Raw genomic sequence first — 24460 nt, 5'->3', positions numbered from 1 at the left:
AACATATGTTCTTTATATTTTATGTACTATATGTTAGGAGCCTGGTAGATGTGGAATGATGTGTGTTTGTGTGCGCACACACATTTAAAATGTTCATTCAGAACAGCATGATTTTGTGTTTGGTGAGGAGTGTGTTTGAGAAGGACAGTGAGTGTAAATTTGGGTTCGCTTGGTGAGGATTTATGGCAAAGTGGAGCTGATGGTGAATTTTTAGAAAGGCATTTTGACACTTCCACCCACCCCACCCCACCCACCCCTGCTTCTGGAAAGACTGAAATAATTGAAATACATGTCCAAAAAAGAGCCTGTTTTAAGAACATAAAATACATTATGCCTAGCCTGGTTAGCACATAAAATTGTTCTAGTCACCGTATTTAGGAAATGTGATGGTATGTGTCTTTAAAAAAAATCAAACAGCTACAAATATATTCATTGTTAAAGATGAAACCACAAATGGCAGTGCCCTCATCTTTGATTCTTTCAGCTTTCAACTTTAATCCCCACCCCCCAGGTAGGAAAAAGTGCGATATGTTTAATATACCTAGAATGTGTTGAGATGAATAATAAATTCAAGCCCTCTAATGGAAGGGAGAAGTAGGTGGGACCACCCACCACCTTTAGCAAGACAACCCGTGACTCTGGGATGCTCAGTAACAGGCTTAAATGAAACACCCCCAACTCTTTTGGTACCCCAAAAGTGGGATAAAAATGAAAGTCCGTTTGAACCAGTTCAGAAAATAGACATTGCTACATCTAAGGCTGAGGTTTTTATGCAAGATGAAAGGGTTTTGAGAGAGAGTTTGGTTTTTATGGTGTATACCCAATTCCTTTGTCCCATTGTCACCTCCCCAGATAATGTATTATTTTACTCAGTTGTATGTTATGTCTCATCAGGGTGCTTCTAACTTATGTTGACCTTATGAATTAATGACCTCTGGGATGTCCTATAGTGAGCAGTCTTCCTCTGGTCTTGCAAACTGAAGGCCGTGCTTTCTTTTTTTCAGTTAATCCCCCTCATGTTGGCTCTTCCTCTTGACTTTTCCCGCTGTCTTCAACTTTTGCTAGCACTATGGTCTTTCCAGAGATTCCTGCCTTCTCATGATGTGACTAAGATATGATAGCCTTCATTCAGTCACCTTGGATTCTAAGGAGAATTCAGACTTGGTTTACTCAATCATTACGACGTTATGAGAAATCATTCTGACAGTGTAGAGACCAGCTAAATTAAATTGCTTTTAAAAGAGTTCCATTCGTCAATCTGAGAGGAAAAAATGCTGAAGAGGCATTTCCAATTTTTCTGTTGCAAAACTGAGAAAAATTCTAGTTGAAAGAAATTTGCGGAGCGGGGCGTCCATTTTGTTTTTGCTGGCTTGCTTCCAGATTACCAAATTTCTATGCAGCAGTGTACTATTTCTGCTTTCCCCTGATTAAAGGGCATGGGAGACACTTCTGAGCTGAGACTGTTCTATCAACAGATATGTTATTATCTGCTTTCACTCCCCCCCCCCGCCCCCGCAGATCAGACTGTTGACAGCAGGTAAGTTTGTTGTTAAGTAACCTGGGTTTAAATATTGGTGGTATTTGGTGATTGTCTACTGTCATGATTGTTTTTGGTACTGTAAGCCAGTTTGAGACCTGCATTGACTGGGGGAAGTGGGTTGAAAGTGTCCAAATGAAATAAACCAACTCCACTTTCTACGTACAGGGCAAGATGTGGAAGTTCTCACTGTATTGGGCATGCAGTTGTGTGCCAAGCTATGGCATGGCCGTTTGAGGCCTTCCACCCTTCCAGCTGTAAAGTGTGGGACCCTATGCTTATCCTGGTCTTAGCTGCTAGCTGGGCCTAAGCCAGATTTCCCCTCTAGTGTGGTCCATAAAGGCCCATACCTCTGCTTGGTCCCAGGCTGTTAACCAGTTGTTAAGTCTTTATTCTCAAAACAGCTATTGACCTGTCCGTGTAAGGCATAGGTGTCAAACTCGTGGCCCTCCAGATGTTATGGACTACAGTTCCCATCATCCTCTGCCAACATCATGCTGGCAGGGGATGATGGGAACTGTAGTCCATAACATCTGGAGTGCCACGAGTTTGACACCTGTGGTGTAAGGAATTGTCTGGAATGTTGTCATGATCTGGCACGAGGCGTTAGAAAGCCATCAAGCTACATCGTATCTTTATCTCTGTTAACAGCTGTAGTTGTAGTTTATCTCTCTTAACAGCTTTGCATAGCGTGTACCTTTCCATCCTAGGTTGGTTTGTTCCCTCTGATTAAAATCAGAGTACCGTGGATGCTTGAATATTTACTGTTCTTTATTGGAAAAGGGCAGGTGATAGACTGATGGTTTTTTGAAGCCCCACATTTCCTGGAACACCTGTGGCTGCCTTCCTCACCCCATACTCATAGCAAGATAAGAACTGTGTACACAAGAAAGCTGATCTACCTGACTGCTTAATGGTGGGCTTTTGAAATCTGAGGACACTGCAGCCAGGTAGAGATTAAGCTTTTTCAGCTCAAGCAAGACCCTAGTTTTACAAAAACAGTATTTCTGACTAAAGAGAAGACAGTTTGCTTGCCCTCCTGTTCCAGAGCAGAGTATAGATTTAAAAAAAATGGTGGCAATAATTTATTAAGTTCTCTGAAGTCGCTGTGAAAAGGAGCTGGATGGGCCTACCGTTTGTTTTAATGTCTCTGATGAAGATCAAAAATGTTGTCGTATTCCCTGAGCTCTCTGGTAACTAAACATCTCTGGTGACTGAACATAGATGCTAGGTTGGATCCCATGCAACTGTTCTGCTAATGCTAGCACCTTTCTATAGTGCATTTAATTTTTCCTGACATGAAGGCCTTTTGTGCTGGAGGAGAGTGCCATTATCAGTGAGATGAATCTGTGGGGTGCAACCAGAGGAGGGATCCAGCAGGTTATCACCAGTTCCCGAGAGTGGGTTACTAATTATTTGTGTGTGCCAAGAGGGGGTTACCAATTGGGTCTGCTTTTCTGTTAGAAATTCCATTAGGTCCAAAAATCATGAAGTCCTGTTGTTTCCTATGTGGCTGGTTAGTGAAGGTAGAAAACGGGATAATTCTCCCTGTTGGGCTGTTTTAAAAACATGTTTTAGAAATATGGTAAAGTTCCTTGTTTAAGGAAAGTATCCTTCTTTTGATTTCTAGAAACAAAATTAAGTATTTGAAAGTATTAAGTATTTGACAGGCAGTCAATTAGAGGAGAAGTCGTTTCTGTTGGCAGTAGACGATAGGACTTGCTATAATGAGTTTAAATTATGGACAGAAAGATACCAGCTGGAAATTAGGAACTTTTTTTTTACAGTAACAGAGAAATAATTAATGCCCCGCCCCTGGAATGCCCAGCAACGCCCCCATCATGCCCCGCCCAGCCCCATTGGCGCTACGCCACAGTTTGAATCCCCCACCATGGGAACCTGTTACTAAAATTTTTGGATCCCACCACTGGGTGCAACCTTTAGTGGGCTGGCACTCTTTCTAGGAACATAGCTCAAAATTCTGTGAAGGAATTGCCTCAGTTGACAGGTGTGATCTTATTCTTGACCTTCTAAAAGGAATGTGGTTTGTAATACATTGTACCAAGCTCAAGATAACTTGACTACGTGAAAAGGCTATCAGTCCAGTTGTTCAACACAGCTTGGCCATCTCTTAGAACAGTGGACATAAGTGAATTCCAGCTTTAATGAATACATGATAGATTGGCAGCATGTTCTTTAGGATTTGTTAAGGCCTATAATTCAGAGAGCCCAATCTGTCATTGTCTGGAAGCAAGGAATGCGGCATGAGGGGCAGAATCCAACTTCTCTAGAACCTTGTCTTGGTAATTGTTAAGAAAGCCAGTTTCTGGTCGTTGAGGAAATGTGCGGGCAACACCTGGTAAAATCTAAACTCGGGGGATGGCAGGACAGGAATCCTATGATTTGAGGACAGCTCTTCAGTGTCATTTTGTTCATAACCCCACTCTTCACGATTAGCATACGCAAAATAAACTTACTCAGAGTATGAAGATAAGTCATTCTTTTGCATAGTTATATGGTTGTGGAGTTGTAAATTCTAATCCAAGTGAAGCTTGTATTATCTAAGTTCTGGTCTCAAAAAATGTTTAGTGTGTTCTGCCTACCCTAGATTTTAATCTTATGGGTTAAACAGTTCAAGTTATCTGCAGTTCTTGTATGATGATCCAGTGTGGCAAAACTGACTAAGATCATCCGACTAAGATCTGGATGTCCGATTAAGATCTGGATTTATAAATATAATTAATAATAATAATAATAATAATAATAATAATAATAATAATAATAATAATAATAATAATAATAATACTCCAGGTTTGAATCCGCACTGTGTGTGGGGAAGCTTTCTGGATGACTTTGGGGCAGTCATACATTCTCAGCCAAATCTACCTCATAGAGTTGGGGATAAAATGGGGGCGGGGAGAATGCTGTAAACAATGATAGGTCCTCACCAGTGGTGGGATCCAAAAAATTTAGTAAAAGGTTCCCATGGTGGTGGGATTCAAACAGTGGCGTAGCGCCAATGGGGCTGGGCGGGGCATGATGGGGCGTGGCCAGACATTCCAGGGGCGGGGCATTGCTGGGCGGGTCTGTGGCAAGGACACAGCTGCTGTGCCGGTACTTGGGCGGGAAACGAATGCACGCTGGGCGGGGCTGTGGCAAGGACACAGCTGCTGTGCCGGTACTTGGGCGGGTAACGAATGCACGCAGGCACATTATGCCACGCACGCCGGTGCACCTCCTGCTAGACTGCTTCAAGTTCTGCGTGCTACTGCTGAGGAGCGGAGGAAGGGCATAACTAAGGCAAAAATCACGTGGCAAAATCACCAATTAGTAACCCCCTCTCGGCACACACAAATAATTAGTAACCTACTCTCGGGAACCTGTGAGAACCTGCTGGATCCCACCTCTGGTCTTCACCATGTGTTTGCATGGGGGGAATTGAATATGGTGGTGATGGACAGTGCAGTGAAGTCACAGCTGACTTACAGTGACCCTGTAGATTTTCCAAAGCAAGAGATGAACAGAGGTGGTTTTTCCATTCCCAGTAACCCTGGACTTTTGATGGCCCCCTATGCTAACCAGGGCTGACCCTGCTTAGCTTCTAAGATTTGACAAGGTTATTTTAACCTGGGACATCCACGTCAAGGCGAGGGGATACCAATGGAGTAAATAAAATAAACAAATGAATGTGATGCTTCCATTATAATATTCCTCTCTCAGTGCCTGGTTCTGGTAATCTAGCAACTGGACAATTGTCCCTTTCCAGAGTCTGTTGTGTGCTGTGATGTTCACAGGCTTCTTCATTTCTATGGTGAAGATAGTTCTGTCCAGCCATGTTGCTGTGCTGACAGAGTTTCGTTTTCAGTGGAAGTGTATTGGTTGGCCCTTGTTGATTGTGTCCATTTGGACCTTTAGTCTGCAAAGAGGGGCAATGACTTTTAGAGATGATACTTGATGCCTAGAATTGATGTTTTGGAAACTAGATTGTTTTTTCCCTTCTTTCTTTTCTCCAGTTGCTCATGTTTTTTATGCATGACCATGAATGTGTGTTATGAAATGATTCAGTCTTAGATCCTTAATTGGCAAGGAGATGTATTTCTAAAATGACATTAAGCTCACTGGTTTAAAGAGGAGAACAAACAGATTTTTTCCCCCTTAGGGGTAACAATTTATCACCAGCTGGAAGTGTTAAGAAAATAGATGGCAGATGATACAAAGCTATTGAGCCAAGAACCTCTGTCTGAAATTCTGTCCTTTGTTCCAAATAGAATTGTGGGCTAACAAATGATAGCAGAAAGTTTTGAACTGTCAATAACACATTAAAGCTGTGATATAGTTGTCAAAAATTAAGGAAGCCACAATCTGATTTTATAAACCCCCTTCATCATAAGACTTAACTGTAAAAGTTTTTTGCATACATACAACAAAAGAATTCACAGTAACATAATAATGGTTCAATTATTTGCAAATTCCAGGTCATATAAAAGGACTACCTTTGTCTGCTTTGAGATTTTTTGAATCTGCCTTCTATGGCTTTTAGATTTTTCTGCAAACTTGGGCAAGGAGTTTCCCAAGTTGGAGAAAAAAATCTCCCTCAGTCCACAGATTTAACTATCAGCAGAGGGAACCATGTTGCCTTTTCAATTTTTTTCCTTCTTGTATATGAAGTGACAGCCATATATACAAGCAACACACGTTTACATGGTGCTAATAGCAATGAAATTGCAACATTTTCCCAGCCTAGCAAGGTAACGGTCAATCAATCACACTCCCTCCCTCCTTTCTGGTGGCATGTTTTAAAAACGTTTCATCTGATAGCGGAGTAGAGCAGACATCATGGCTAATTCTGACACTGCTGCCTCTTCTGAGAGCTCAGCTAGCAGAGGGCTAGGGAGAGGTGTGTCATGGAGGGAGGAAGAGACAAAAGATTTCATTGGGATTTGGGGGGAACATGAGGTGTAGAGGACCCTCAAAGGCTGCCAGAGGGGGAAAAAAGGAACGCACGGTTACGTTCCCGCCATAAAACAACAGCCAATCAGGAACGAAGAGGAGAAGCGCCGAGGTGATCTCAACCTCTGAGCACGGCTCCAGCAAAAAGACCTCGGCTGCTGTGGGGAGTGACTGTGGAATCGACCTAGGTCAGTACTTTCATGGACCCAGGGCGAACCTAGGTCCATTCCACAAGTGGGGAATCGACCCCAGATAGGTAGCCTTGTGAGTGTACAGCATCAAAGTAAACCAGAAATCCACTGACACTTTAAAAGGCTATCACAATGTACTCTTCCAGAAGCACGCACGAGTCAGCAGCACACTTTGTCAAAAGCATGAGGTATTCTACCCTTAGGCAGATGTATTCATACTCAGAGTTGTGCTGAGGAAAGTGCTCAGTAAAGCATCTAAAGCAGCTGGCCAAAGACAATCCATCTTTCTTGTCTGGCTGTAACGTGGGAGATGCATCTTCTGCAGCCAGCTCTTTTGAGGACACTTTGCTGATCCCCCAGCTCTACTGAGAAGAAACACTTCAGCCTAAGAGTTGTGAACCTGGTATATCCGATGAAATGAGCTCTTACAGAATTTTATGCTGGAATAAAGTTTGTGTTTTAAGAAGCCCCCAGACTCCGGTTTTGTGGCTGGAGTACATTTGGGTGTGTTCACCTGCACATTTTGTTTCAAGCGCAAACAGAAGAGAAAGCTACAAGACTGTTGTTGGTGCTTTTACACCGCAGGGACTGCAGCATATTTATAAATTATGTTCTAATAAATGTTTAAGGTAGAAGGCTGAACTTGTTTACATATGCACAGTTCCAGCTCCATGCATCAAACCTTTTGGACCAGAATCCATTGTAAACTTAAGCACATAACAGGATGTCTACTGGACTTCTGACCTCTCCTTCTGTGTACCTGGGATACAAAGGTGATAAAGCTGCTGCTTGTACTTCGGAAATAGCTGATCCAATTTATGCTGTTTACTGCCTAAACGGTAGGAGATCAGCCCTGAAAGAACACCAAATCTAATATAATATCTGAGGGGATGTATACTCTGAAGTAACCTTTAGTACGGATATCCTCACAATGCGTATTAGTTAAAATTGGAAGGTGAATTGATATTTTTTTTTGGTTTTTAAATGCAGGATGAGTACCTACAAATTGAATCCTTAGATCACTCACGATCTAATTACATTCAGTCAAAAAGGTATAAGGTGGCTGAAAAATGTTGCTGAATTGGTGGCTTATTTTAGTTTACAGACAGCATTGGAATAGGGAAAGGAGGATAGTTAGATTTTGTCGTGTCATTGTCACGTGTTAAAGCCCCTCCCACAATTCTTTTTCTTACGCAGAATGTTTCTTTTACATTTAAAATACAAACCTATGCGCAAAGCAGCTGTGCGGGAAAACGTCTGACGTTGAGGCAAGTGCCGGAGATACATGGCTGCATATTTCCATGGAGACTAATGAGTTTTGTCCAAACATCATTACTGTCGCCACCAGTCTATAAGATGAAAAGTAAAATTTGTTCGTGCGGTGTTTGTGGAGATTTGTATATTTCTAGCAATCGCATGTTTTTTGAGGCTATAATCCTGCGTAGGAATGTGTGTGAGACTTAACTGAACAACCCCTAATTTTAGTGTGTCGCTGCGAGTTCATGGTGAAGCAAGACTGGAACCCTTCCCTTTCTACTGTATTTCTTTATTTACTTCATTTATTCCTTGCTTTTCTCCCCAGTGGAGGCTGAAAGTGGCTTACATAATTCTTTTGCCTTCTGTTCTATCCTTACAACAACCCCCCCGTGAGGTTGTCCTCTGCTGTATTGGAAGGAAAATACAAGGAAGTCACTTATGATCGGAGACTCTGTGCCTGTCCACAAAGAGAAACTAAAGCGATCAAGCATGTGTTTTTTAACTGTGCTTTTTACGGTAAAATTAGTAAAGAGACTATTGGAAGATCAAATACAATCAGACTCAAATATCTGCTTTCTGATAGGAACCATCAAACAGCACACATTTTTGTACCCAAGTTTGGAAACTTATAACATGTTTTCAGTCTGCTTTTATTCTTTAAAAATTGCCATGGTAAATTTGTTTTTAAGTTAGTGCATATAGGAAACACCATATGGTCTAGCGCCCTTTGTGTGTGTGTGTGTGTGTGTGTGTGTGTGTATACGTATATGTATGTATATGTGTGTGTGTGTGCGCGTGCGTGTGAGTTGTGATTGAGTGGTAACAATCTGCATTTGTGGGCCTTTCCCCACTCACCTTTTGTTGCGCGCTACTCTTGCCAATTAGCGTGGGGTCCAGTGGCACTCCCCGCTACAGGGGCGGCGACAATGCAGCCGCCCCGATTCTGCCCCTCTCGTGCCCCCTCAGCGCGCATCATTTTGGCTCCTCTTTTGAACAGAGCCTTTTGGATAACCCCGGGCAGAGCGCGGGGCGGTGGGGAAGGCCGGGTAGTTACCCCGGTTTCCATTTTCCTGCCGCCTGATGATGTGGAGCCAAGATGCCAACAAGATGTGTCCACAAATAGTCAAGGATTCGTCCAGTTGAAAATTGTAAAAAAATTCCCGCCGCATCGTGAATGCCCCACCATGCCCTGATTGGACGGGAGGGTCCACATCATCAGGCGGCGGGAAAATCGTGAATGCAGCAGCCAATCAGGAAACCCCCTGAACGGATCGTGGGGAGTCCTGCCTGGCTGCTGCACGGCTGCCAGCGCTCATTTAGGAAGGGGAGGAAGCTGTGGTGGGGAACATGACCCCGTACTGAAAAGGTCCCGCAGCAGACGAAACCGGTAAGTCTCCACGTTATTTTTAGAGTGGAGAAACGCCCTGTGTGTATGTGTGTGGCTGGTCATTGACTGTATTAAAACTGAATTGAACACTGTGAAGTAGATTGGGTTGAAGGTGTGTTTCTGGTCCAAAGTCACCCAGTGAGGTTCCATGGCAGGGTTGGGATTCAAACCTGGTTCTTTCCGAACCCAATCCAGTTCCATAACCATGACACCGCACTGGATCTTTGCCATAGTAACTATTAATGCCTCTGTGCAAGTATTCCTTCCTGGACTATGGTGGAGGGTGAATTTTGTGGTGGAAGAGAAGCCAGCCAGCAACGGGCTAGTGGGATCAGTGAGTTGATAGCCTTTTGTTCTGAGGTCCAAATGTCAGTGGAGGCCTTGCATGGGACCAAAAACATTGTACCAAAAACTCTTAGGCTTGATTCTGACATAATGCACAATGATGAGTTAATTTAAAGCTTGGCTAGTTTGTGAAATTGGGGTTCATCATTCAAGCCCATAAACATCCATGCCAGCGGTCTTTCATGTATCCCCTGTATGGAATTCCTGGCAGATTTGGAGTTTGCATATTAACCAAACATCCTCTTGAATTAATCATAATTGATTCGCTCAACACATACAACATCAGTTATTGGAGAAGGGAGAAACCGGTTCTGACCTTTCTGTTTCAAGGGCATGGTATTTGGCTTCACAGATTAATTGGGAACTTTTTTTCTGTGCAAAGATTTTTAAACTCTGTGGATATGACGTGAAAAATGGCCCGGAATATGAAGTGATTATTTATTCTGAGTGTAGTCAGTGGGTGGGTTCCAGCCAAAAATGTCTGCGTGTGCTAGAGCTCTTACGCAAGCAAAAACGAATGACAAAGACCGTGGTAGGGGCCCCTCTTAACAGCACTATAGGCCCCCGTGGAAAGCAGTGCGTGAGGTATGTGCACATACATGCACTTGTGGTTGCAGAGGTGACCGTGATACTAAATCAGAGGTGAACGTCAATGTCCAATGTCCACCTGTTATAAAAATTAATGTTACTGTTGTCCATTATTTTTAGTAAAACATATGCTAAATATGCATTTCCCAATAACAAATATTTATAGTTCAGTATGGTAATGCGTTAAGATAGCCCTGCCATGGTAGGTGTTTGGTCTAAGACAAACTTACTGGATTCCCACTTGCGCTTCTTGCATGAATTGCCCCTGCCAGTGATGGTTTGCTGGTGCAGCTGAACTTTCACCCTTCAACACCAGCACAATACTCTGATGAACCTCATGATATCCTTGGAGTGGGTTAACAGGCTATGGAGAATCAATGAAAGGAAAGGGATTGCTTGCCAAGTCATTTCCCCTTGAAACTGTCTCTACCCTGTGGGGTTCCAGACCTGTGTTCATGAGTTAGACATGGTTCAGGGTGGGAGGTGCCATATGGCAAACTTCAAGGAGAAAGCGACTGGCAAAGCAAGGGTTAAGGATTCCCTCCCCCTCCCCCTTCCCCTTCCCCTTCCCCTTCCCCCGCTCCCCTGCTTTCCGGGGAACCTCAGAGCTTCATTATGTTCAGCTGCACTTCACATACAAGCTACAAGGGTCAGTGCTATCAGTCATAAACCAGGAAAGGGATTTGGGTGTCTTAGTTGATAGTTCCATGGGAATGTCAACTCAATGCATGGCAGCTGTGAAAAAGGCAAACTCTATGCTGGGGATAATTATGAAAGGAGTTGATAATAAAACTGCAAAGATTGTCATGCCCTTATATAAAGCCGTGGTGCGACCGCACTTGGAGTATTGTGTCCAGTTCTGGTTGCCGCATCTCAAAAAGGATATTGAGGAGATAGAAAAAGTGCAGAGAAGGGCAACAAGGATGATTGAGAGAATGGAGGACCTTCCCTATGAGGACAGGCTGCAGCATTTGGGACTCTAGTTTGGAGAGGAGGTGTCTGAGGGGGGATATGATTGAAGTCTATAAAATTATGCATGGGGTAGAAAATGTTGACAGAGAGAAATTTTTCTCTCTTTCTCACAATACTAGAACCAGGGGGCATTCATTGAAAATGCTGGGGGGAAGAATTAGGACTAATAAAAGGAAACACTTCTTCACGCAATGTGTGATTGGTGTTTGGAATATGCTGCCACAGGAGGTGGTGATGGCCACTAATCTGGATAGCTTTAAAAGGGGCTTGGACAGATTTATGGAGGGGAAGTTGATTTATGGCTACCAATCTTGATCCTCTTTGATCTGAGATTGCAAATGCCTTAACAGACCAGGTGATCAGGAGCAACAGCCGCAGAAGGCCATTGCTTTCACAGTCTGCATGTGAGCTCCCAAAGGCACCTGGTGGGCCACTGCGAGTAGCAGAGAGCTGGACTAGATGGACTCTGGTCTGATCCAGCTGGCTTGTTCTTATGTTCTTATGATGTAGTTAGTTCTGTGGAGACTTTACAACAATTCCAGTTTTGCTGCTGTTCTGGTTTTTACTTAACATTTTGTTCTGACTTTCTCAGCTGCGCTTCTCGCATGAATTGCCCCTGCCAGTGATGGTTTGCTGGCGCAGCTGAACTTTCACCCTTCAACACCAGCACAATACTAAAACACACAGTAGAAAGGGCTGCTGTGTGTAGCGAAATCTAAAGGTTTATTGTTCTGAGGAGGTTAAGAAAATAAAAATGACAGTGATTCGTTCCAGAAAGGGTGGCTGGGGTTGGCTTTATGACAGCAGAAACAATAGACTCCTTGTATGGCAGCATCTCAAACACTAACATATACAGTGGTGTGGCTAGTTTATAAACGCTGAAGCACTGTCTTGTTTGTAAAACTAACCACGCCCCTGTATTCCAAAAGATTAGCCAGCCAGTTTGCGGAAGAGCTTTGTGGTATCTCAAGCACTAGTATGTTTCTGGTAGGATGAACTCTTGTACTCTTGCTTCCATGGGGATTTTTTCCAGGGGTGGTCAGCAAAAAGTTCCCAAATTCAAGGGTCATTAATGCTTGGGTTATTTGTGAATCCACTACTGTATGTGGCTGTTTGCTTCTCAGTGGGTTCCCACTGGGGTTTTTTTTTTTGTTTGCACAGGGATTCTTCTCCTGCAGAGAGGTCCTAGACGAGCTGGTTTTGCCCATCGCCTCTGCTTCCCTATTGTTTCCATGCAACCTCCGTTGGGGGAGGTTTCCTGCCGCCTTTTTTTCTCCCTGCAGTCTTTGGTCTAGCATTCGTTTGCTGGATCATGTCAATTTCTTGTCAGTTTCACTAGGTTTATAGTCCCAGTGATAGATCTTCGGGGTGACAGTTGCCAAAAGCCTTTCTGATCTTTCTGAGATGGTGGGCCAAAGAGTGGGAAGAACTTCTGTGCCGTGGGCGAGAGAAGGTGGGGAGGAGTGTGAAAACCCGAAGAAAGCTAAACTCATGCTGGAATGGAATAGAATAGTGTTGTGGAGTAAGAAAAGACCACAAGGACCATCGAGTCAAACCGTCTGCCAGGCAGGAATACACAATCGAAGCATTCCTCCAAAGAAGGAGACTCCACCACCCTTTGAGGCAGTGTATTCCACTGTTAAACAGCCCTCACTGTCAGGAAGTTCTTCCTAATATTTAGGTGAAATCTCTTTTCCAGTACCTTGAACCCATAACTCCTTGTCCTCGTCTCTGGGGCAGCAGGAAACAAGCTTGCTCCATCTTCAACATGACATCCTTTCAAATATTTAAACATGGCTATCATGTCATTCCTTAACTTTCTCTTCTCCAGACTCCAGACTTTTACAGCCCTGGCCCCTACCTGGTGGAACAGGCTCCCTAAGGAGACCAGGGCCCTGCGGGATCTGCAGAGTTTCTGCAGGGCCTGTAAAATGGACCTGTTCCGCCAGGCTTTTGGCCAGCCGGGGTGACCACCAGACCCTCATACCATCCTGGTCTCCTGTGGGCGGGTATAGGGTAGGAATGTTGCCTTTATTTAATACATAGCGACATAGGAAATATTGATCTGAACTAAATTATATTAAGTGGTTTTATTGTATTTATTGTTTTATGTGAATGTACACCGCCCTGAGCCCTCTGGCGGTAGGGCATCTAGAAGTGGAATAAAACAAACAGACAGACAGACAGACAGACAGACAGACAGACAGACAGACAGACAGACAGACAGACAGACAGACAGACAGACAGACAGACAAACAAACAAACAAACAACAGGCAGGCAGGCAGGCAGGCAGACAGACAGACACTTAGCTCCCTAAGCCACTCCTCATAGGATATGGAATCCAGACTTTTTACCATTTTGGTCACTCTCCTCTGGACTCATTGTCAATATCTGCTTTATTGATGCTGCTTTTTGCTTTTGCTTTTGGATGTTTGGTCAACTAGCAGCCCCCGTGGATGCCAGTTTTGATTGTATTGTCTTGGTAAATCTATGTTCAGGTGACCTTTTCTGAGGCTACGAGGAATGACAATAGTTTCAATTTACTTTTACAAATTGCATTCCCCTGTCTTTCTGTCAGGTTGCCAACATTGGCACAGAGCTTTGCTTCTCTTCTCCCCTCCTCCCCCTCCCCCCCCCCCAAATCGACTTGGATTACACACTTACATTTTTTTCCCTCCCAAAATAGAAAGCCAACATCAGCCAGTTCACTGTTTACTTGACTGTGTTTGTTATTTCCATTTTTTCCCCCAGGAGATGGGAAATGCATTACCGTGGCTCTCGGACTGTCAAAGGAAAACGGGGACACCGGCTAATGACTACTCTGAAAATGCAGCTTTTCGATACCAGGAAACAGTTATCAAATTTCAGCCCAGGTATAATCTGGAGACGAAATGGTCATTTCACTTCTGTTTAACTGTAAACAGGGGCTGAGGTAGTTGCTGCTTTCCTTAGAAGCAGGCACAACCTGAGAGATGCAAATGCAAATGGGCCAGCCAGCATTGTTTTGCTTGTTAACCGTCTTGTTTTTTGGCAATCCCGGGCATACGGCAACAATAGGAAATTTACTGAAATTCTGTCGAGCCACCATCCCTCAATAATGGTGGTCGAAGCTGGTTGAAGTTGTGCAGGCCTGCTCTACTAGCAACCAGGACTGAGCCCAAACAATTGTGCTTTGGGTTTCTAAAACCCAGAATTTTTTGCTAAAGCCAAATAAAATCAATACCTGTAGACTTTTTACCAATTTCTTGGGGGAGTTTACAAACCTGGACCCCCAAAGTTTCAGTTCTCCTTGACACGGCTTCTCAACTCCACATTGACTTGAGAAGCAGTGGTGGGGAGACACCCCCCCCCCCCGGGTGTTTTCCAAGTCCACATGGTGGCTGGTGGAAAGGGAGCTCTCTTGGGACTTGGGATCTGTCTGTGGGGCTGAGAGGCAGAACTTCAACTAAAGGCTGAGCTCCAACATTCAGTCGAAACTCTTTCAGCAGATAAAGCCAAATCATGTTTGATTTTATTGGCTTCCAGGCTTTTTGGCTCTATTCGCATTTTTTCCCAGTCAAAACGAAACCTGAAAAAACCTGACACATTTTTGGTGGGTTTTTTTTTTGGTGATTTGGTTATTGAATTACCACCCCTACTACCCTGTTTCCCCAATATAAGACATCCCCTGAAAATAAGACGTAGTAGAGGTTTTGCTGAAGTGCGAAATATAAGGCATCCCCCGAAAGTAAGACATAGCAAAGTTTTTGTTTGGAAGCATGCCCGACAAACAGAACACAGAAAAATAAGACATCCCCTGAAAATAAGACATAGCGCATCTTTGGGAGCAAAAATTAATATAAGACACTGTCTTATTTTCGGGGAAACACGGTAGCAATAAGGCTATGCATACTTTGTTCTGAAGTAAAAAAAAAGTTATGTGCTAGGGAATCTAACTGTGCATTGAGAAGCTGAATGTGGTGACCCTTTATTGTTAGGCGTATTTAGTGAGTATGCAGAAGTATGTGCTCCAAGGAACTATTATATCTTGCTGAAGGACAAAGTTTGCTTCTTTACATTTTTGTTCCTCAGCTAACAGCCAGATCCAATTTTGGAATGGTTTTTCATTCCCCATTTTCCCCCGTCAGGAAGTCCTTTCTCAGAAGCCGCTCCTGCTGTGTTTGGTTCATGGCGGAAGGCTAAATGTGTCTAAAGTTATGCTGTGCATCTAGAGAAAATATTCGAAAATATTTCTAGAATCAGAATCTTTATTCCGGTCATAGACCAGTGTAAACCAGCATAAGACCAGTTTCTCCGAAGAAGCTGTTGCAGTTAAACTTGTTTAGAATTAAGCAAGATGGTGCAGGATTTGTTGATGGTTGATTGGGACTGATTTTTTCCCCCCAATTTTCATTTTGCAGGACAGATCAGAGTGCATTCATTTCACCAAAGGACCCTGCTGAACCTTTACACAGCTTCACAGAGGTAATGCCATCAAGAACGTAGACATTTCTGATGGGGAGGTTGTTGAATTTTGCAGCCTTACCGTTTTAGCTCAAAAATTCTTCCTCTTGTTTTTGGATCCTCTGAATTTGAGCATGGTGCCGTGAAGCTGACAAAAAGCATATTTACTCAGGCCCCTTCCGCACACGCAAAATAATGCGCTTTCAAACCACTTTCACAACTGTTTGCAAGTGAATTTTGCCATTCCGCACAGCTTCAAAAAGCACTGAAAGCAGTTTGAAAGTGCATTATTCTGCATGTGCGGAATGAGCCTCAGGAACCTTGCTATGAACTTGATACAGCACTAAGAAAGAGTGTGGTGTAGTGGTTAGAAGGTTGGTCTAGGACAGTGGTGGCGAACCTTTGGCACTCCAGATGTTTTGGACTACAATTCCCATCAGCCCCTGCCAGCATGGCCAATTATCCATGCTGGGAGGGGCTGATGGGAATTGTAGTCCATAACAACTGGAGTGCCAAAGGTTCGCCACCATGGGTCTAGGATCTTGGAGACCTGGGTTCAAATCCCCACTCTTCCATGAAATCTTGGTAGGTGACTTTGGGCTAGTCACTCTCGCAGACTAATCTAACCCACAGGGTTGTTGCAAGGATAAAACAGAGGAAAGGAGAAGGATGTAGGTTGACTTGGGTCCTCATTGAGGAGAAAGGCAGGGTATAAATGAAGTAAGTGAGGGTTCATTAAGTAAGTGAAGGGTCATTAAGTGAGGGTTCAAAAATATTGAATTGGCTATTGGCTGTGAGGCATTCATGAGTTTCTTTGCAGATGAAGTCATGTCGTTCCGCCACGACCTCCCTGCCACTTTTGCTACAATCAGCGAACTGGAGGCCCCACTGCTGTCTTCAGGTCCTTGTTTGGACCACTTTTCCCTGCTCGCTGAGGCTGATGTTTACACAGAGTCCTGGCTGCTGTTAGACCTACAGCCTGTCCTCTGGATCCGTGCCCCTCCTGGCTAATCAAAGCATGCTGGGAGGAGTTGCGACCCCACCTGTTGAATATCATCCATTGCTCCCTTGAGCAAGGAGTATTTCCTGGTGGGTTGAAGGAGGCGGTGGTCCGCCACTCTTGAAAAGACCATCCTTAGATCCTAGTGATCTCGCCAATTAACGCCCTGTTTCGAATCTTTTGTTTCTGGGGAAGGTAATTCAGAGAGTGGTGTTGGATCAGCTTCAGGGCTTTCTGGAGGACACATTGGCGCTCAATCCCTTCCAGTCCGGCTTCCGTGCTGGGCATGGGACGGAGACCGTCCTCGTCGCCATCACAGATACCCTCCGCATGCAGCTTGACCAGGGCGGATCGGCACTGCTGGTATTACTAGACCTTACCACAGCATTTGATGTGGTCAACCATGACCTTTTGACCCACCGCCTGGCTGTCTCTGAGGTACGGGGTACTGTCCTTCAGTGGATTGCCTCATTCCTCCAGGGCCGGAGTCAGCAAGTGTGGCACAGGGATCAGGCTTCCCGGAGGTGCTTACTTAATTGTGGTGTTCCTCAGGGGGCCTTGTTGTCCCCGCTGTTATGTAACATCTATATGCAACCTCTTGCTCCGCTGGTGCAGAGTTTTGGGCTGATTTGTCATCAATATGCGGATGACACTCAGCTCATTCTGTTGATGGAGAGGGGGATGGCCTCTGCCCCTGCGGCTCTACAGCATTGTTTGGAGGTGGTCGCTGGTTGGTTGAAGCAGAGCAAGTTAAAACTTAATCCAATGGAGATCCTCTGGCTGGGTCATGGGGTTGGGGATTGGGGATTTCCAGTTGCCGGTGTTGGAAGGGGTCTCCTTGGTGCCGACCTCTTCGGTTCGCAACCTGTGGGTTCACCTAGATTCATCTTTCTCTATGGAGACCCACGTGGCCCATGTTACCCAGGTTGCTTTTTTCCATCTTCGCCAGGCCCGGGGGGGTTTCCCCCTACCTCTCCCAGACTGACCTGGCCATAGTGATCCATGCAATGGTTACGTTCAGGTTAGACTATTGTAACTCGCTCTATACAGGCCTTCTCTTGCGGCTGATCCGGAAACTGAAGCTGGTCCAGCACGCAGTAGCTCATCTCCTCACGGGTGGCTTGGCGCAGGACCATATCACCTCCCGTGTTGCGCCTCTTGCATTGGCTCCCAGTGGAATTCCAGATCATCTTCAAGGCCCTTCGCGGCCTGGGGCCCTCATACCGTCGAGACCGTGTTACCCCATATGTCCCAATTCGGCCTCTGCGCTCTGCAGAGGCAAACTTACTAGTGGTCCTCAGCCTCACAATGATGTGGCTGGCCTCTACCCAGGCCAGGACTTTTTCGGCCCTTGTCCCCACCTGGTGGAACGCTTTTCCTCCTGCGGGATCTTGGTGAGTTCCACAGGACCTGTAAAACTGAGCTGTTCCACCGGGCCTTCGGGGAGGCTAGCCACGGACTGTCTGCCCCCTCCTGACGCCCCGTGTACCATCTGGACATACCATCTGTGGCAATCTTCTAGTCCCCTCAAAAGGGGATATGGAGTAGGGAGTTTGAGGTACGGACGCCACTTTTAAAACATGGGCTTTTGCATGTTATGATGTTGCTACTGTTTTAATGGATTTTAATGGACTTTTGATTTTTATTGTTACATTATGTTATATTGTTTGTTATTGGTTTTATTGTGCACCACCCTGAGTAGAGTAGAGCGGTCTATTAAATTTAATTAACAACAACAATAACAACAACAACAACATAAACAAATGGTAGAAATAATAACTCACAAGACTTGTGTGATGTGGCCTGGAAGAACCTTGTTGCATAATTGCCCCCACTTCAAGGCTATTTGTCTAGAATACTAATATGGATTAAAGAATTTAGGGCAGGGATCCTCCATGCTTTTGAGCCTCTGGGTACCTTCAGAATTCTAGCACAGGACACTGCATGGCTGCTACAGGAGACAGAACCAACTACAAAATGGCTGCCACAGAGCAAACCACAAAATGGCCACCACAGGAGACAGAGCTAACCAAAAAATGGCTTCCACAGGAACAGAGCCAGCTACAAAATGGCTGCCACAATGCATGGAGCTGACCTCAAAATGCTAGGGAGTAAGATCAGGCATAACTTGAATAGTAACTTTCCAACATGTCAGGCAGAACATTTGTTTTACAGAATGCCTTTTAAAATGAATTTTTAGAATATTTTATTGCATACGCACAGCTTATCTTCAGTCATACAGTGAATATCCTTGCGCTGTAGTGTCAGCTGTTGCCAAAGTAACTTTTTAAAAAACTGCACAGCCGATTAAATTTCCATTTGCTAAATGAAAGCCTATTGGGCAAAAGGCCGTTCCTGGCTAAAAAGACTTGGCAGGTGCCGGGAAAGTGTCAGCGGGCACTCTGTTGCAGACGCCTCGTTTTCCTCAAGCTCTTGGACACACCATCTGTCGCTGCGCTAATTTCATTTCTAAATGAAGAGAGCAACGCTGTGAAAACCTTTTTTGTAGGGTCTCGGAAATCTGTGCTGGTAGATAGAAATCAAAACTGTGCGCTGAGGTATCCTAATTGAGAAAGAAAATCAATGTAGATATTACGTGCCCCGTACAGGTATTTGTATTTCTCCCCATTGATGTTATTTAGCATTTCCTTCCTTTGCTGCGTTCCTGCTTGTTCTGTCGTATCAGCATCAGCAAGAGTGTCGTGTTTAGTGGCAAAGGGGTGGGCTAGAGTAGATGAGGTCGGGCAAAGCCAGAGGTTGTCCTCGCTGTGGCTGTAGCCTTCGAAATGTAATATATCATGATATGGACACGAAATGCAGGAGCTAATTGAATCTGGGATTGGCCTGCTGGTCAATCGATTGTCTGTGATGTGATTGTAATCGACTCTTCTGTGAAGCCAAGAATGCTGCTCTCTAGGTGGCATTTACCTTTTTTTATTTAATTGTGGTTTTGTTTGTCATCCAGGGAAGGAAAGCAGCTGCTTATCATGTTGCTTTGCTCAATTCGGGGTAAATATAGCAGCTAAGTTTCTCCTCCTGATTTCTTAGTATTCCTGGAGCTATATTTGTTAAACATATTTGTTATTTTTTTAACCTTTTAAACGATCGGGTCTTGCAATTAGGGTTGGTAGCAAACTCTTCAGGGATTACTTTATAAATACTTGGTTATCATTTTATGATATTTGGCCAGTCAATAGACCAAAACTCTTTTTTTTAGGTTTCAAATTACCTTCTTTAATTAAAGCATAGATCCCTTTTTTAGAGCTATAAATGTTCTTTTGAGTGACTAGAAAACTTAGAAAAGAGTAAGCTATGATCATGGTTCTCAAACTTTAGCAACCTGAGGACCCTGTTTTCATTTAGACTATTTCATTGACCCCCCTCCAAACCTTTCTTTTTATTGGCATCACCTCATCCTACAGAGACAATATTTTCTGCACATGGGCTGAAAGTGAGGCCTCAGAAGGTAGCTGATCCATGGAGCCACAACGTAGAAGGCCCTGATCCAAGTTCTAACTAATCTTGCCTACCAAGTAGAAGGGAACTTTTTACTGTAGACAAGAAGATACTTCCTTATTGGTTGACAACTTTTAGCATAAGCACTATTAAACAGAGGTGAGAAAGGTCTGGAAGAATTTTTAGAGATGTTTGTAGAAATAGAAAAAGTCCTTGTGTACAACCTGAACCTCTCTGATTTTTCCATCAAAAATGTCAATTGGTTACTGTTCTGGATGAATGCATAGCCGCATCTTTTGGCTTTTGTGGAAACAGAGTGGAAACCTGGTCGCTTTGTACTGTAAGTAACCTATGAGGAACTGTATTAAATTTGGCCTCCTTAATGCCACACAGCTACTTACAGTGCATCTACTTTATTTTAAACACTGAAAACTGATATGTCTCCTTTCCAGAGATGCATTCTCCCTGTCTCTTCCACTAAAGATCATTGATCAAGGATAACCAAAGCTGAATCTGGATTAAACGGAGTCTAATATATCTCATCCAACAGTGCTTGAAATTGTGTAGCTACCCTCCACATTAGTAACTTGTTGAAAAATAGAACTTTGCCCACCTGGTGGTAGTTAATTAGATTGTCTGTGTCCAGGGATGCCTTCTTTAGGAGAGGCTTCATGATAGTCCCTTTCAAAGCAGGTAGGACTACACGCTCCCTCTGAAGAGCATTTATTATCTCTGGGACACACTCAACCAACTCAGCCTGGCTTGACACTATCAGCCCCAAGGGGCAGGGATCCAGCCTAGATGTGGTGGGTTGCACCCTTCTAAGCAGTTCTGCCACTTCATTAAGTGCCACTAGCCAAGTGAAGTGCATCCATGCAGCTGGAACTGTGTTCTGATGTCATCCTGAAATTTTGAATGTGTTCTTGATGTCATCCTGAAATTTTAAATGAACCAATGTGGGCATCAGAGTCACAGTAGATATGAACTACTGTGAACTACAATATGAACTACAGTAGATATGAACTACCTGCAGAAGTCATCATGGAAGAGCCACAGTGTATGACTTCTAGGTCAACGTTTTCAGGTGCCTAAGGTAAGAGCCCCCTAGTAACACAGAAAAGCTCTGCTGGACCACATTGTGCAGACGCAGGGGTGACAGAGAAGTGCGCTTACTTTGCCACCGTCACCGCCACTGAGTCAGCACCATAATAAGTTCTCACCAGTGTTCGGCCACATTTGCTTCGAATTTTCCTCCACTTGCCCTCCAGCAATCTGCTCAGCCATTTCATAGTCCCAAGCTCATCAGTAAACCAAGGGGCACTCCAGACTCTACAGAAGGTAAGAGGATGTCAGGAGCAGTTGTAAGCTGCCCAAGTCAATCCCTGTTTTCTGTAGGTCAACCAGGGTTGTGATGCGATCATCAGCCTTGCTCACTGGAAAATCTCAAGAGATCAGAAAACTCTCTGGATCCACCAGCCTTTTTGGTTGGATCATCCTAGCCGTCACCCACCCTTGTGGCAGTTCTTAGTGTCTTTCCAGGTTATGGTCAATCCATTGCAATCAGAAAATTCCCTTGTTATCCCCATTTTCCATGCATTTTGTCCCTAGACCAGATTGAGAGAAGAATCATAGAGTTGGAAGAGTCTACAAGGGCCATCAAGTCCAACTCCCTGCCATGCAAGAATACACAATCAATTATGTGTTTGTGTGTGTAACTTCTGTCATTGCAGTGCTGCTCTGAGGCTGGAATTTGCACCTTGTGGATCTTTTCTTGTGGATCTTTCCATGATTCTTAAAAGGAGGATCCTGCTCAAGTTCTGGAACTACAATGCTATCGAAGAATCAGAGCAGGAGGAAGAATTGTACCAGTTACTGCTAGGAGAATTGACATACTGTCAAAAGTTTTCCTCCCAAATACTTTTCCGTCCATCTTTGGTAACAATTCGCTGGCACCCCTTTAAATATACTGGTCATACAAACAATGAGCCATTTGACTGTTCACTGCTTGTGAATAATCACATAAATAATTTGACATATGGAAGCCATATTATCATCTTTTTTTATTTGAAAGTTTTCAGTAGTCACTGAAATCCTCCTACTTGCACCAGATGGAAATTATATATACATACATAGACACACACACACACATTTAACAGACGACGACTTTTAAAATAGTATATTACAGCATCAGAATTGCTAAAAATACTGCTTTAAGCACTGTCGTCGGCTTGAGTGATTTTGACTTGTAGTTTATTAGTGGCTAATTGTAAAACAAGCGTATCAGGGTGTAATGATCCTAAATTAAACAGTGTGTCTCCTTTTGATGGAGGAGTTAATTGCTTCTGTTGGGCAGTCACAACCCTCTTCATTCCCTTGATATTCTCTAGAGCGGTGGTTTGTCATGCTGTGCAGGAGGAAGCACTGGGGTTCCTCAGGAGCTTTTCATGAGTTTTCAATTAGAAAATAAGAAATGGCAAGAAGCCCTGAAACGTATCTTGATTGGGATCTGCATCTTCAGGAGCTGATAGCTGCAGGTGAATGTTGAGTGTGTTTGGTGTCCTATTCTCGATTTACTAGAGCAACTCAATGAACTCAAGCTCAGCAATCTCATTATCTTCTGTATTGTTCCTTTGCATACCGACTCCTGTCTTTGCAATACCTCTCCTACCTGTTGACAGAGATTTAAAGGCATAGTGATCTCCAATTCTACTTCGATGAAGGGAACTTTGACTTTTTGAAAGCTCATGCCTCAAAAATCGTGTTGATCTATATGTTGTCATTGCACCTGAATCTTTTGCCACTTATACATGCACTACCTACCCTGTGGGTATTTGCTTCACAGTAGGGTTTCCCCATGGTTTTTTGTTTACACATTAGATTCTCCTCCTGCAAAATGCCCCTGCTGAGCCAATCCCCCATGTTGCTTGCCTTATTCTTTTTGTGCAACCTCCATTTGGAATGGTTGTCTTCAGCCTTTCTTTTTTTTGTATCCTCTTTGGTCTAGGTCAGTTTTGCTAGACCATGTCAATTTCATGTCAATTTCACAAAGTCTAGACTTTCAGCATTAAAATTAAAAAAGAAAGCCCTTATTGCTTTGAAATGTTGGCCCAAGGAGTGAGAGAAACGGCTGTTGTGTGGGTGGAGAAAGGTGGGGAGGAGCAAGAAAACCTGGAGAAAGCTTAACACACAGTGATCTCCTTCACTTTCCTTGCAAAGGGAGAGAAAAAGTTACACTTTCACAGCTGTCAGAAACCGCAGGGATTCTCTGATCTGACAGCGTGATGAGTTTTGAAGAGGGGAAAATATGTGTATAATTGAGAATCAAACCTGAAAGGAATTTTCGCTCAATGTGAAAGAGACCATGCGAGTAAGTGGCCTAGCTTTACTGGAACTAGGTGGATGAGGATTTTTAGATTTTTTTTTCACATGAGGCCTGTCCTAGTAAGTGCAGCCAGAGAGCAGAAATGATTCTTCCCTTCGTCTCAGTGGAAGGTTGAAGGGAAAGCCAGACTGGATGATTGGGATTCCTTGTGTCGTGGACTATAGACTATGTAGGATTGCAGAATGGAAGATCTGCAGGAGCAGCTAGACTTGTGGACTAGGTCTCTTACCAAGGAGTTCACTTTCAGATCAGAAACCAGGCTTGCTAATTGATCTAAAGAAGTGTGTGGACCAGCCAGAGTAGAACAGCATGCCATAAGCAAACTGTTCCACAACGAAATTTATTTTTGTAATGATCAACAACAGTAACAACAGTAACAATCAACTCAGTAACCACTTGGGCCTACAGTAACCACTCAAACAAGAGGCTGCCTACTGTGCCTCTGTATGAGTAAATGCTCTGGCCCTGCTTTCCTTGCGACTGAGTAATTCTGTGGTACATATACATAGACCGTGGCTATATCATTCATTCCCTCCTGACATGGCCTCACAGCAAAATTCCTTGCCTTTGGAAGAAGCATTCTTACAAAAGTGCCTTGTGCGTGAATTCAGTTGGTGAAATCTTATGAAGGCAGATAGCCTTTACTCCAAAAAGTGTATTTTTCAGAGCAGGAGTCTTTTTCTTTAATGACAGCAGATTCTTTAACGACAGCTACTTTGGGGGTAAAGAAAAATACTAACCCACGTCTTGACCATGACTTTCCTGTCATTGGTGATGGAATTTGACCTATATAAAGAAGTGAAGATGGGTTTTTTTTTTTAGCAATGCTAATTATATACCGGGCTTTAGCAATTTCAAGCTCCCCCAGAGAGTGCTTTATTGTTTAACGTGTCTTGGGTTGTTATACATGGTGTCGGTGTGGGACTCCACGGCAGTCTGTGCTTCTTTTCT

At 43.9% G+C, this 24460-nt stretch overlaps 1 protein-coding gene across 1 annotated transcript in view; it reads left to right on the top strand.

Moving 5' to 3' along the window:
- The window catches only part of FAM13C (family with sequence similarity 13 member C), a 97140-nt gene that overhangs the window by 29779 nt on the left and 42901 nt on the right, over window positions 1–24460 (top strand). Inside the window, exons 3-4 of the mRNA XM_048506867.1 lie at window positions 13980–14101; window positions 15629–15692. Coding sequence (XP_048362824.1) covers window positions 13980–14101; window positions 15629–15692 — 186 coding nt within the window. The remainder of the gene's footprint in view (window positions 1–13979; window positions 14102–15628; window positions 15693–24460) is intronic.

The sequence above is a fragment of the Sphaerodactylus townsendi genome, linkage group LG08, assembly GCF_021028975.2.
Source record: "Sphaerodactylus townsendi isolate TG3544 linkage group LG08, MPM_Stown_v2.3, whole genome shotgun sequence".
Classification (NCBI taxonomy): Eukaryota; Metazoa; Chordata; class Lepidosauria; order Squamata; family Sphaerodactylidae; genus Sphaerodactylus; species Sphaerodactylus townsendi.
Note: the sequence above shows the minus strand (reverse complement) of the source record. Positions and strands in the feature narration are given on the sequence as shown.